Source organism: Rattus norvegicus, chromosome 4 (assembly GCF_036323735.1).
Source record: "Rattus norvegicus strain BN/NHsdMcwi chromosome 4, GRCr8, whole genome shotgun sequence".
In the NCBI taxonomy this organism is placed as follows: domain Eukaryota; kingdom Metazoa; phylum Chordata; class Mammalia; order Rodentia; family Muridae; genus Rattus; species Rattus norvegicus.
Genome location: NC_086022.1, coordinates 84,477,833 through 84,492,725, shown reverse-complemented (window position 1 = coordinate 84,492,725; position 14,893 = coordinate 84,477,833). Strand labels below are relative to the sequence as shown.

Below are 14,893 nucleotides of genomic sequence, written 5' to 3'. Positions count from 1 at the left end.
CCGTGACACTGTGACAGGCTGCCTGACACATAAATACCCATGCTCCTCACACATGGATACCGAGTTCCGGTAAGGCAGACACTACTCAAAACTTCAGCGTTAGTGCTCAAGAAACAAGCAAAAATTCAGAGTTGTGAACTTTATCAGGAGGGACCAGAAGAAGACAGAGGAAGGAGGGAGAACACTGGGAAGATTGAGGCAAGATAGTGCTCCTAAGTTGTGTGGTGACTTCGGGGCCATTGTATTATAAACTTCTCAGCATGTAGTTTCTACTGGAAAAATTCCTTCGCACACAGACAGTTCTCTAGGGGCAACTGTTTGACTTTATGACGCTATGAAAGTGATGCATATTCAGTAGACGATATATACTTCAAACTTTGATATTTTTCCTGTGAGGAAGAAAGTCTCCATCAATGTTGGGCACCAAGCAACAAGCCCTAATCAGCCAAGGAGACAGGCAGCATCTCAGTATGTGGTCACAGGACGGAGTCCTGTAGAAACCAGAACTACAGTATGCTGTGTTGCTAAGCTCTGACGCTCGGGTAGGTTATATGTATCTCATGTGTGGTAAAGACAACTGCCCTCATAGGCTCTTAGGGCTGGCACTATTAAAAGGTGTGGTTTGTTGGAGGAAGTGTCCTTGGAGGTGGGCTTTGAAGTTTCAGAAGCTCAAACAAGGCCCAGTGTCATTCCTTTTCCTGCTGCCTGCTGATCCAGATGTAGTACTCTGGGCTCCTGGGCCTCTTCTCCAGCACCATGTCTGCCCACATGGTGTCATGCTTCCTGCCATGATGACAATGGACTGAACCTCGGAAGTATAAGTCAGCCCCAATTAAATGCTTTCCTTTATGAGGGATGCTTTGGTCATGGTGTCCCTTCACAGCAATAGAAGTCCTAACTAAGACTTCATGCTTTCGAGAATTTACAATATTTTACACTCGCAATGTGCTTATTTGGATGCAACTCATTTTAAATTGAGGAGAATCTGCACTGCACATGACATAGAAGTTTCTTTTTTTCTTTTAAAGGAGCCAAGTCTGTGGGTAGGAAAGGGTAAACAGTGGCAGCCCTTAGAACTCCCTTATGACCATCTAAGCTAATTTAAAATGGCACTGGCAATGCTGGGTGCACACTGGCTGACTTGGTCCCGTTACATGCCAAAAACGTGAAAGCCTCTTGAAGAAGAGCTGGTTTGTGTATTAAGAGTGTGCACAGACAGCAAGCAGATCCTGGGCTGAGTGATTCCTCCTCACCCAGGAAGAGAGCCTGCAGGGCCTCTTTCTAGAATGTGAATATCTTGAGAGCAGAGATTTGAAGTTTTTTTTTCCTATGAATTTTCAGATCTCTTTCAGAGACACAGATTTGGTTCTCCCAATCTTGGCAGCCCATTGTACAGACAATACACTGGAAACTGCAGCAGTCCAGGACAACAGAGCCCAGTGCTACTAGTGAAACCTTATCAACTTTGTGAGGCTCAAACACACCCACCTTTGCTTACAAACCCCAAGAACTGGGCGTTAGGAACAAGGTTCAGAGAGTTCACTGCAAAGCACAGAAGAGCTGTGTGCTGCATGGGTAACAAACAGGCGGGCTTCAGTTACTGTGAAGAAATGTAGCTTAAACTCCAGCTGGAGTCAGACACATCTGCGGGAGCCTCTGACTGACAGATTTACACTCCGCTCTTCATGAAAGGGAGATGCTGCCGGGCATCTCCTCCCAGAAAGGCTGCTGTGCACTGTTACAGAACACTCTGCCCGTGCAGTACAAGGCAAAGCTAAACACGACTGGTCGTCGGCAAGTTTCTTAAGGCAAGTGGCGTTCAAACGTCCTCTTGTCTCACATGTGTGCTTGTTGAGCACTTGTTGGGGTGGTTCCCAGCCATAATCTGATAGTAATTATTTCAGCAGACGTTGCAAAGTCCCTGTCCATTGATTTCGTTCCCCCCACCAAAGGAAGAATTTACATTTGTGGAGAAGCAAGGCATGTAGTTTAGTTTGGCTGTGGCAAACCAGCACTGGGGGCCCTTGTGTGGCCAAAGTTCAGTCCTAGGGCACAGTAATGTCGTTCGTAGAAAATGAGCTTCCTTGGTCGCTGAGTAGCTTCAACCTAGACACTGATCACGACGGGGGGAGCCATAAAGGGAAAGGGATATAAGCCAAGGAGGGCCCCAACCAGAAGCTCGTAAGTCAAAGGGCACATGCTTGTGGGAGCCACTAACATCGCCCTCTGTGCAGGCAAACCAGTAAATAATAAACACACTTTTAATGTTTCCAAGGCTATCTGTGGGGCCAGCACTATAAAGCAAAATGGCTAATTTTTCTATAATAAAGTGAATTTGAATGAACAACTTAAATCAATATTAGGCGGTGGTATTGTGTGTATTAATATCTACATATCATTAGCATAATCCCAAGTGAATTTTTTCATTACGAAAAGTAATGCTAGGCTTGACTTTTCATTTCCTTTGGTATTAACTTATATGCAATATAAATTTGGTTAGAAATAACTTTTGTTTGAAAGCTTATCTACTTCCACTCTCTGTGTAGACACAGACAGACAGACAGACAGACAGACACACACACACACACACACACACACACACACACAGATTGACAGCAAGATGCCTCAGTTCAGAGTATCAGAGGAGTGTTTTGTACACAGGCAGAGAGAGGCCCTATACTGGCTGGTTTTGTGTGTCAACTTGACACAAGCTGGAGTCATCACAGAGAAAGGAGCCTCCCTTGAGGAAATGCCTCCATGAGACCCAGCTGTAAGGTATTTTCTCAATTTATGATCAAGGGCAGGGGGTGGGGAAACCAGTTCATTGTGGGTGGTGCTGTCCCTGGGCTGGTACTCTTGGGTTCTATAGGAGAGCAAGCTGAGCAAGCCAGGGGAAGCAAGCCAGTAAGTAACATCCCTCCATGGCCTGTGCATCAGCTCCTGCTTCCTGACCTGCTTGAGTTCCAGTCCTGACTTCCTTTGGTGATGAACAGCAATGTGGAAGTGTAAGCTGAATAAACCCTTTCCTCCCCAACTTGCTTCTTGGTCATGCTATTGTGTGCAGGAATAGAAACCCTGACTAAGGCAGGCCCCTTGGCTCTCCAGCATCTCCTACAACTTCGGAACACTGTAGACTTTCTTTGAAAGGGTTACACAAAACTAACACATAGCCGTGTAAAATCTGGAATTTCAGTGCCGCTAAAACAAAACAATAGAAAAGGCAAAACCCTTCTATGCAAGCGGGCCCCAACCTGCTCTCTGCATGGCACTTCAGTTCAAACCCTATGTACAGATTCAAGAATAACTAATGACACCTCAAGTCTAAAATCAGGACTTCAGAATATGAGCTCAGTTATCTTCCTGGACAGTTCTGGAAAGCACACAGCAGGAGACGCTGGGTGTGCATCAGCAGGTTGTGCTTGGCAGTCTGTGTGGCAAAGGCTAGAGCAGGCTTGCTCATTGGAGCCACCCAGACCAGTTCTGTCTGCTGCGGATACTCTGTGAGCCACGGATGCAATATTAAATGCCCTAGGAGTCACACTAACATTTAAAATCAAGCGAAGTTAATTTTAAAGTATATTTTATTATCTAGCTATCATAATTTCAGCATATAGTTAGTATTTTTAAAGGTTAATAAGGTCATTTTCGTTTGTTTCTGTTATACTGTCTTTAAACACATATTGGCTAGTTTTATGTTAACTTGACACAGGCTAGAGTCATTTGGGAAGAGAAATTCTCAGTTGAGAAAATGCCTCTCTAAGACTAGATTCTATAGAAGGCTTTAAGACACAACAGGACTGAGGCACTTATAAACTCACAGAAACTGTGGCAGCGTGCACAAGATCTGCACAGGTTCAAGCCTGATGGGGTTCCAGCATTGACTGTAGGAAGTAGACGCGAGATCCCACTCCCAACTAAGAAGCTATCTACAACCGGCACTTACAGGAAAAGGGAAAATCATTTTTCTCCAATGGAGTGTCACTGGGAGTATCAACCACCCTGCTGGGCAGGCCCAAAGCTAGTAGTAGTTGGCCAACACAAAATGAACTCAATGATGGTTTTGTGAACTCTTTTGTTTCATTTTGCTTTGTTTTGGCACATTTCACCTTAATTGATCTTTTGTTTGTTTTGATTTTCCATTTTGTAAGTTTGTTCGGTTGTTTCTGTTTCTTGGGTTTTTTTGTTTTGTTTTATTTTTGGTTTTCATTTTGTTTTGTTTTGGGAACATAAAGTTAAGTGGGTGGGGTGGCTGGGAGGAGTTGGGATGGGGGAGGGCAGATGATCAAAATATATCATACAAAATATATTATATGATAAAACATATCATATAATCTGTTTTCAATTTAAAAAATATAAAGACTGGCTTATAAAGCAAGCTTGCGAGGGATTTTCTTGATTAGGGATTGACATGAGAGGGCCCAGCTCACGTTGGTGGTACCAACCCTGGGCAGGTGAGCCGGGCTGTATGAGGAAGCAGGCTGGGCAAGCTGTGAGGAACAAGCTAATGTAAGAAAGCAGCATTCCTCCACGGCTTCCGCATCAGTCCCTACCCCCAGGCTCTCGTCTTCCACTCCCTCCTTCGCTCGTTGTGACCTGAAAGTTGTAAAATGAAATAAACCTTTTACCCCCCCCCCAGGATGCTTTTAATCATCAATAATTCAGGGACTGGCCGTGATTTAATGAGCCCCAGCCACATGTGTTTCCATATGGAACAGGCGGACACTCTTGAAGGTAAGACACAGCAAGAGACTGACTCCTGAAGCCATGTCCTTCTCACTTCTTATCCGAACATGAGCACTTCAAGGGAAAGCACTTTACATTGCTAGCATGGCACTGTCTGAAACAATAAGGAAGCTCTGGGTTTCATTCCCTTGAAACAGTACAGGGAAACTATAAAGGCCAATTACGGGCAGCACAAAACCAAGGAACCAGGCCTCCAACAAGAAGAGAATTGCGTAAGATCACCTCCCCAGTGAGCCTGTGAATCACAGAGCCTACAGCCAGGGTCTGAACTCATGGAGGAAAAGAACAGGCTGTGAACATCACAATCCTTCAGGTTATTACTTTCAGAATCCAGTGGTCTTTCTGACAGCTGTTGACAGGACACTGTCCACCTCTCCACTTCTGTTGTACCTGAAGGTGGTAACAGACGTTCAAGGAGTAAACCTTCCTTTACTGAGGAACTCTCATGTTCCTGTATCTTCTCTGTAGGCACTTCCTCCAAAGTATGTGAACTTAACATTCCAAAAGCTAAACTGATCTTTTTTTTTTTTTTAACATTCCCAATTCATTTGCGTGTGGGCCTGATGCAGGAGGAGAACGGTTCTAGGCAAAGAGTTTGCCGATAGGCAGGCTGCTCAAAAGGCTTTCAGATAACGGCTCGGATATGCAGTTGGTAACCTCAGTCCACAGAGTCAGAACTTTCCTCCTTTCTTGATGGTGCTTTAGAAGAGATACAACTGAGAGACCCAGGCATTTCTAGGCATAGGCATTTGTTTTCTTGGAGGCTGAAATTAAAGCTCACTGTGGAGCCTTTTTCAAAAAGAAATCAAGTTACCAGTTAGGAAACAACAGACTCTTGTTGGTAAGAAACTTGAATCAAACTTCAAGATTAAAAGGAGACGAGATCACAGACATTTTAATTATTCTCTCCTTTATCATCCCCTCAGCCATCGCTCCACAGATTCCCTCAGTTATGAAGAAACTGCTCTAGTAAAAGTCAGTTTGCAAAGTTAACTAGCAAAACCTAAAGCATCAGGGGATGGCATACGATGGAATTCTCTGTCCTTGGCTGGTTCCTTAGCCCTCTGTCTGAGGACTATGAACACCCATGTCATCCTAAAGGATTTCCCCCACAATGTGCAGTCCGACTTAGTAGCCACTGGAGGAGTGTGCTTTCGAGCACTCAGATGTTCCAGCGGAGCTGAGGAACTACATTTGTTCAAGCGTAAATAGACGTAGCCGTCTGTGGCTAATGGCCACTCCAGTTAAGGTAGCTCTTTACAGAGCTGTAGCATAGCAGGCTGGGCTCACTCGAGTCTTGGTGTCTCCCGGGCATTCAGAGCCCATTTGAAACACAAAGGACTGTATGTCTTCCTCTCTGAAGTACCACATCATAACTAAGCAGAACTTCATCCATGAAGCCAGGTAGGGAAAAAAAAGTCTTCAATAAATTCTCTACAGTTGATACTACTCGTCGGCTTGAGCCAGGAAGAAGAACAGAGAGTTGGTGTGTGGGAATTAGAACTCTGGAGAGCAGTCATCCCCATTGTGACCTCACTGATTCGCACTGGACAGATAGTCCTGAGTTCTCTGGACCTTGATCATCACAGGTGCAGAGGTCAGGATCTGCTAAACAAACCCCAAGTTCCTCTGTACACCAACCTGCTCAGCTCACATTTATAAGCAGACAAAGGAGGATTAGAAACACTGGTTGTTTTAAATTAATAATTTATGTCAGTGATACCATATTGCAACAGGGGTGAGGCTGGTTGACTGACAGGCTACCTGTTGAAACAAGGCAGTGTTGCAACTAAATCATATCAGGTGACTGAATTCATAGAACAGCACCCATTGTGCAGGGTGACTGCATGTGAGGACGAAAGCTGGCTATTTGTATAAGGAGCTGGTGAGCTCTCACTGAAGCCCTAGCAAGAAGTACTCTGATATGTCAAGGGTCACATGCTAGGCCATCAGTCTCAGACCCCACCACACCCCAATCTTCCCAACCCTTCCCCCACACCTGGGGACAGTAACAGGAGTCCCTGGCATTGCTAACTGCCTGTGAGGCTAGTACAGTCCTAACAGAGGCTGGCTCCCTCTTGCCATGGCCAAGTTGAATAAACTCCTGCTAGTCACTCGGAGGCACACAGTCCTGTTCTGTGCCACCCACCAACATGCACTGAGGCACAAGCATTCACTCTGGTGTAAATCCCTGTGAAAGATAAAGCCAGCTTTCTCGTCTCCGTGGCCGTGGAAGGAAAGGTAGAAGATACCAGGGAATTTAGACAACATTGAAGGCAAGGTAAACCAAAGGTGGGATTTGTGAAAATATGTCCAAACAAACATGACAAACATGTGGGAAGAGAAAGAGGAAGAAGGAAGGAAGGAAGGAAGGAAGGAAGGAAGGAAGGAAGGAGGAAGGAAGGAAGACAAGACAGGCAGGCAGGCAGAGAAGGAAGGTAAGAAGCAGAATGCATATGGGAAGCCATGTTAGAAGCTAGGAAATGCAAACACACTCCTAAAACGATGGGTGAATGTTATCAGTCACTTGCCAACCTGATGCTAGGACTGCTTTTTCTTTCTTTGTACACATCTTGGCAGGAATGCTGGTCTTTCAGCAGGAAATTCTTTCCCCAAACATGCCGGTACAACACTGTGCATCTTTTCCAACTGAATGTCCGGTTGTTGTTACCACGGTGTAGGAACAACAGGAGTCCCTGCTGAGCAGCAGACAGTCCTCAGTAGAGGCTAACACTGAGGCCAGGCCCCGGATAGCAGTTAGGAGTCCACATTGTCCAGTTAGACCACACTCAGGCTGGTCTTGGGAAACACTTGATGTTTCTATCCCTCAAAAGTCAAATGAAGGACAGAGTCACCAACCCAATTCAGGGAGCTTAGTGGGGGCAAGAGGTACCTGGGCAAAACACACAACCCGGTGTGGCCCCTGTTAAATACTAGAAAGCTGCCTCCTCAGGACTGTCTTCTGCTGCTGTGACAAAATACTCTCGGGATCCTTAAGAGTGGCAAGATGGTCTCCAAGGCTTCAACCTGTGGTCAGGTTTTGGGTCTGCTGTGCAGCAGAACCTTATGGCAGGAAATAGGCGGCTGAGGAGAACTGTTCACCTCTTGGTGGGCTGAAGGGAATGAGACAGCCCTCAACTCAGTAGGGTAGGCTCTGTCTCCATCTCCTACCATCGTCAGGGCTGGTGACCAGTCCATCAACCTGTGCCCTTGGGTCTTAGGATGAAGTCCATAGCAGATATACTCGTGTAAGAAGATGGTCCTACTGGGCTCGTTCGAGTCACTACAATTGGGCAGCGGTGCTAATTAAGTTCATTTAGATGTGGCAAGGCCTCCAGGAAAGCAGACAGACTTCATGGGAGAGAGCACCTTCTCCTGCAGCATTAATCTTGGCTTTTGCAATTTTTAACAGTGACTTTTAATTCCATATTTTTGTGCACGTGGGCTTAAATAAAACAGATAACTTCCTGCTAACACTGATAACTGTGATGTTTAGTTTCCAACTATAAAAGTTAGGTCTGGTTCTCCCAGCTCCGTGCTCCCAGAAATAAGACTCAATATATATATTTACAAATTCCTTGACCACATAGCTAAACTTTTTTTTTCTGACTAGATCATAACAAAAAACTCACCTATTTTAATCTACATTCTGTAACATGGCTCGTGACCTGTGCTCAGGCACCCTGTGACCATATCGTCACATCTTCCTGGGTGACTCCCCCATACCTCACTCTATCCCAGAGTTCTTTCTGCCTCCTTGATGTCCCGCCTTCTATTCCAGCCTTTCCTATAGGCTGTAGGTCTTTTAATTGATAGGTGATGGATCCATACAACACGCCAGATATCCTCTCTACGACCAGAAGCTGTCATTCAAAAGCAAAGCAATGTCTTCTCCATGTAACTGAATATTACAGAAGAAAAGGTCGGGGCCCAAGACACAAGAGGTTTCTCACTGTTCAGGTTTGCCTCTGTCATGGCTCCCTGGTAGAATCTAGATCCATGCAGCTCCCAATTACACACTTGTTAGTGGTTCCCAGAATTGCCAAAGTCCAGGTGTCCCCTCTGCATCTAGGAATGTAAGGCTTTCTGTGTATGTCACTGGACCCGCCCTCCCAATAACAAGTGAGAAACATTCCTGCTTCTAGGGTCAACAGCAGTCTGCCTCCCTGCCTTCAGCACTGCTCTGCAGAATCCACAAAAAAAAAAAAAACCTCAATTCATTCAAGAACAGTATTTCAATTAAGGTTAAGATGCTGTACACCAGGCTGAGCTTTACCTATTTCCTGTTGTAAAAATGGCCAACTTCGCTTTAATAATCTCGCATGCTTATGTTTTCAAAATGTTAAATTCTTATACAGGTCCCTTTAATATTTAACATTCTAATTTGTTCAGTTACTAGGAAAGATCTCATTTGTTTATCACATTGTATGAGCTGTGTGTTCCGGTTTTTTTTTTTTTTAATTGACTGTGAAATTATCCATTTGGCAATCACATTGCTGATATGCAAAAAAATTCTTATTTTAATTATAAAAGCAAATATGACCCTTGATTATTAAGAAAGCTTTTTCAAATCAGCCAGTTTATTTCTGGATATAATCAAGTACACCTGGCAATATTAGAATCTTAAAGATATCGATTTCTGTGTGTTGGTGGGTGGTTTAAAAATAATTGAAGGAACCAAACCTTCTTGCCAATCCAGGCAACTGTGGAATTTAATTATCAGTGGTCATCATTAAAACAGAGGCTCACCCATTCCTTTTACACATAATTGAACCCTCCATAGGAAAATTCTAAAGAGTTCTCGAAAAAATGTATTTTTAAGTTAATGTTAACCTGACGACTTTGCTAGGTGACAGTTGGTAACAGGCACAAGGACACACTTGGGTGATGTGGTTAAACAAAAGCAGGGAAGATTATTCAAGTTAGAGAACCTTGAGCTTCTGCTGAGCGAATCACCAGTTTCCCTCCATGCAGCCACCAGGAAACTTCATTCTCTCAGCCGGTCCTCAGAGACCGACTGACAGCATACTGGGACCCTGGAGAAGCTGGCTGTTCTTTTACTAGTGCCCCAATGTCCAAGTTCATCCTTGATTTCAGGATCATGTCATCAAAGCCTCCAGGAAGTTTCCCACCTACCAGGAGAAAGGATCAAGGACCCAAGAAAAGCAAGGGAAAGTTACAGACTTAGCCTGGGTCTAAGTTCTCAGTCATCCTGAAATGCCTTTCTTTGCCTACATTCTAGAAAGCTTCTAACTATCCATCAATGTCCGACACTTGTGTCAACTCCACTGGCTACTCCAGACTAAAGCCATCACTTCCTTACCCTGCACACCCCTCTACATACATAAATACACACATACACACATACATACATACATACATACATACATACATACATACATACATACTGTATCACTGTAGGGCACGGGCTATGAGATGGCTGCCTATCCTTCCTGCTGCTTCTCAGAGACTCTTGAGTAATCTTTTCAATGCAAGCACTCAGAGCTATATCTGAAACCTACAATGTGCTCACTCACTAAAATGTTTCTTTAATGGAGCTAAAACTCAAGATTAAATTCAGCATATGCACTGGCTGGTATCGTGTCAACTTGACACAAGCTAGAGTCCTCAGAGAGGAAGGAGCCTCAGTTGAGGAAATGCCTCCATGAGATCCAGCTGTAAGGCATTTTCTCAATTGGCAATCAGTGGGGGAAGGCCTGGCCCATTGTGAGTGGTGCCATCCCTGGGCTGGTAGTCCTGGGTTGTAGAAGAAAGCACGCTGAGCAAGCCATAGGGAACGAAGCAGCAGGCAACACTCCTCTGAGGTCTTTGTATCACATCAGCTCCTGTCTCCAGGTTCCTGCCCTGTTTGCGTTTTCTGTTCTGACTCCTTTGGTGATAAATAGCAATCTGTAAGTATAAACCAAATAATTCTTTCCTCCCCAACTTGCTTTTTAGCCACAGTGTTTCTTTGCAGCAATATAGACCCTAAGAGTATGAGGGAAGAAAGGGATTTCATGTGCACTGAGTGCAGAGTTTATTTCATCATCTAAGGTTGAAGCCACTGAACACCTTCATCCCTCAAAGAAGACTGTGAATCTGTTTGCAAGATGTTTTAAAGGTGTGTGTGTATGTATGTATGTATGAATGTATGTATGTATGTATGTATGTATGCATGCATGCATGTGTAGGCGTGCCTATTGAGGCCAGAAGAGGGCTTGCATGCCCTGGAGCTGGAGTTACAGGTTGTTGGGAGCCTTTCAATGTATCAAGGGTACTTGGGCCTGAACTCAGGTCCTCCGGGAAGAACAGCAATCTCTCTTAACCACTGAGCCTCTCCTCTGCACCAAGCTCTCTTATGCATTAGACCCTGGGCCCGAAACTCAGCATACTGATTTAATGCGAAAATTGAAGCTAGGAAAAACTTAAGTAACCCACCTCAAGAGGCCTCACTGGCCAGCAGGGGAGCCAGAATTCAAATACAATGATCTCAGAAGTTTGAAGCTACAAAGAAAGCTAGAATTATCTCCCTTGCTAAGCCTTGAAGTCCAAGCCTGGCCCACAGTTGGCCCTTCCGCCTGGTGACTAATGGGTTCACAGAGTGCCCTACTTTCTCAGACTCTGGCCTTTGCCTGCAAGAACCCAGCTGCTCTGCGAAACAGACTCTATTCTTCTCTGCTCAACACCTCTCACAGGTGTGAATTGCTTGTGTCCTCTGAATTATTCATTAGCCACACAATGGTAAGTGTGCTTAAAAAGAACTATGATTCCATATTTTTGCAAGACAAAGTGTCTGATGAATTGGTGCACTAGGCCATATAAACCCACAGGTCAGGTTGATTTACATGCAATGGTAAATAGATTCAATGTCCACTCTTTTGCCTTTCAGATTTCATGCAATTTCCCACAGTCTCCAACAGGATTAAGAGACGGGTCCATAAAACAGGGGAGAAAGCCATTGTAAGCCTGCTGTCCTCTCTGCAGTCACCGCCCTCCAAAGCTTATCCTGGCTGCTATGAGCAGCAAAGTCTTCCCAGGGCTGACCTAGGCTTCTTAAGCTGTATCAAGATCCAGAATTTCAGATGGCACAGCATCGGTACCCTACGCCTCCAGGGAATCCTAAGATGATGCTGTCTCCTGTTTCCTCCTCATCATCATCCTTCCTCGGTCCTCCCCTTGCTACCTTTATCCCCTCAGTTCATGGAGTGGGCAGGCTTTGGAGAGGGAGAAACATGTGCTAATAGGAAGGCAGCATCTCTGCATTTTAAATTCAATGTTAGTCAACCAAAATGAATTGAAACGCAGTGGCAGTGGTTTGAGGGTACTAAAAATAAGCCCTAGCATTTGCTGAGTTCTCAGAATTAAAACCACAGGCGGTCAACTTGTTGCTGTTCTTAATAAGAGCTGACTGCTCTGCCCACCAGTCCCTACTGCCAGCAGCTCAAACTACCCGGCACCTAACAATGCTGTTTTTATTAGTTGACAGCACTCATTAAAGGAAGTGTCATTTCCATGGGACTAAACCTGACCAAGAAAAGATAGCATGTAGCAAGCATTCAAGAGAACAACTACTCTCTGGTCACAGTCACCTTGTGTCTACAATTTGGTTAGTTACACATCCACAGCTGTGGTTCCTTTCATGCCTGCCTTCCTGCCCAATGCTGCATCTCTTCTCCACACTGAATTTAATTTTTGGAGAATAAAGAAAAAGAATTCAATGGGACACCATACAATATTAATACACAGAGCATTCCCACTAGGACTTTAAGACTTTTCTTTGACCCTTGAGTTCTGTATGTCAAACAGAACTGTGTGTCTTAACAGCCATCCCTTCAGGGTTTCTTATTAAAGTTTTCAGTGACCAAAGGGGTAGGGGAACTGTACCTAATGCATCATTCTGATTAGAAACCTGTCATGTTCAGAAACCAGAGGGGCTGCCTCCATTGATTCTTATGCCTTTGCATTCATTATCATTTTTTTTCTGTTCAATTAGACCTGCTGATCAACCATAGAAAAGCTGAAAGCCCTTTTTTTCACCCAGCCACATTTAACACAGAAAAAAAATGGAAGCCTTGAAAGTAAAATTACAGCGTAGGATAAGAACGCGTCTAGAGCCCCCCTCGCTCGCTCCTGCACACACACATGCTCTCTGTGTCTGTCTCACAGTCTCTCTGTCTGTCTCTGTCTCTCTCTCTGTTTCTCTGTCTCTGTCTACACACACACACACACACACACACACACACACACACACACACACACACACACAGTTCACAGGGTAAACATGCCAGGAGTCAGAGAGGCTGGGCTCGACCTCCATTCCACTATCCCACTTTAGTAGGACGAGCAAGACACATTTTCCTCCTGGCTGCTCTCTCAAACCCATGCCCCAAGCGAGTGTCTCCAAGGAGCTAATTTCTGAAACAAACAAAGAAATCCGAGTCTGCAAGGAGCTAGGGTTTGCACCCTTCTTTGGCTCTGGGTATCCAGGGTAGCAGGCGCCAAGATACACAGGTCCGGAGCTCAGCTGTGCCCTCACCTTCCCGGCGCTTTCTGCCCCCGTTCCAGCTGTGCAGAAAGTGCAAGGCTGCTGGCAGCTACTGCTCGCCAGGAGCCCCAGACTCCTGGTCCGCAAGCCTAGGACACTACCGAGTCCCACCTCTACGCTGTCACAGGTCAGACGAGGAGGTGCTGACCACCTTAACAAGTGTCCCGGGGACGCTGGTGCCCCGCGCCACGCTCTCCTAGAGCGGGCGGGACGGCCACAGGTAGACTCTCCATCCCCGCACAGGCGACCGCGCGCTGAAACTCACCAGAGGACACGGAGGAGCCGGACAGACTAGAGTTGCTGGACGCTGCCATCTCGGCGCCGCGCGTCGCTGCTTGCTCAGTCCCGGTGCGGGCGGCGTCGCCGCTGCCCTCGGCCGGCCGCTCGCAGCCCGCGCGGCCCCCAGCCCATGGCAAAGTCCTGGGGACGCGCGGGAAGCACCGGCCTCCGGACTCTGCCTGCACTTCCTGCTCCGCCAGATGACGCGCTGCCGCCGCCGCTATTTATTCGTGCTCGCTGTCCCTCTCGGCGCCTGGGCGCGCTCCGCTACGGGCGTCGGAGTGGCAGGGGCGCAGCGAGGCCGAGGCGGCCGGCCAGGAGGATGGGACCACCGCTCTCAGCGTCCCCGCTGTCCCCGCTGCGAGCCCGCTCCCTGCGCGCGACTGGAACCTGGGCACCCCTGGGCTCCCAGCACCAGCTCTAGAGAATTCAGCCTCCGCCGCCGCACTTCGAGCGGCCCGGGCAAAGGCGGGGGAGACAGATAGACAGCGACCTCCCCCTTCTCCCTCCTCCCCAACTCAGCTCGCGCGCGCACACAAAGGAAGGAGGAGAGGAACGCCGGCGCTCCGGGCTGAATCCACTCTGCCCGCTTGACAGCTCCAGCACCCCTGGCTGCTGGGGGAGGCTGAGGACCAAGGGGTGGGGACCATCAGGACTCGGAGCCTGCCCCGAGGTGTTGGGCAAACCGCCAGGGACGCGCAGCGGACCGAGCAGCAGTGTACAGCGCTGCTTCCCGAGTTAGAGAAGGGGATGGAGGGGTTGTAGGAGGAAGGTGGCAGCAAGCTCTAGGCTCTGGAGCAACCACACAGTGTGGGGAGGGAGTGCGGGGGGGGGGGTCCCAGAAGGCGAAGGCGAGGTCTCTGAGGATTAGGTGCGGGGCAGCAGGCCAGGATGCCACCGAGGCTGGGAAGCGCCCTTTCCACCACCCTACAATTTGTCCTTTGTTGGTCAGGAATCGAAGGTCCCTGCCCTGGTGTAGGTCTCCTAAACCACTCAGGGAGCCGATCTGGCTACACTGAAGTACTCCAGTCACTGGCAGGGACCGTGCCCCAAAAGTCCACTATGCTTCTGAGACTGGTGTTAAAAAAAAATAAAAATAGAGACATCCCAAAGGTGGCATCGGTCTTACACAAAGAAAGTGGTCCTCTGCCCCTTGTTCGGGTCCTCACAAAAGACTAAGACTGCAGCAGGTGCAACTGAAGCCTTTAAGGATAAGGAATTGCCTAGGTGTATGAGAGAAAGGGACTGGGGCTGGTCTGTGCCATTCTCCTGTATTTAAACCTAAATTAATTTCACTGGAAGGAAATGTCATGCAGATATATATTT

General features: G+C 46.8%; 1 protein-coding gene across 1 annotated transcript in view; it reads right to left on the bottom strand.

Annotated features, from left to right (window-relative positions):
- The window catches only part of Chn2 (chimerin 2), a 259,080-nt gene extending 245,343 nt beyond the window's left edge, over positions 1–13,737 (bottom strand). The window contains exon 1 of the mRNA NM_032084.2: positions 13,554–13,737. Within this exon, the coding sequence (NP_114473.2) occupies positions 13,554–13,602 (49 nt within the window). The 5' untranslated portion in view covers positions 13,603–13,737. The remainder of the gene's footprint in view (positions 1–13,553) is intronic.
- Between the last annotated feature and the right edge of the window lie 1,156 nt (positions 13,738–14,893).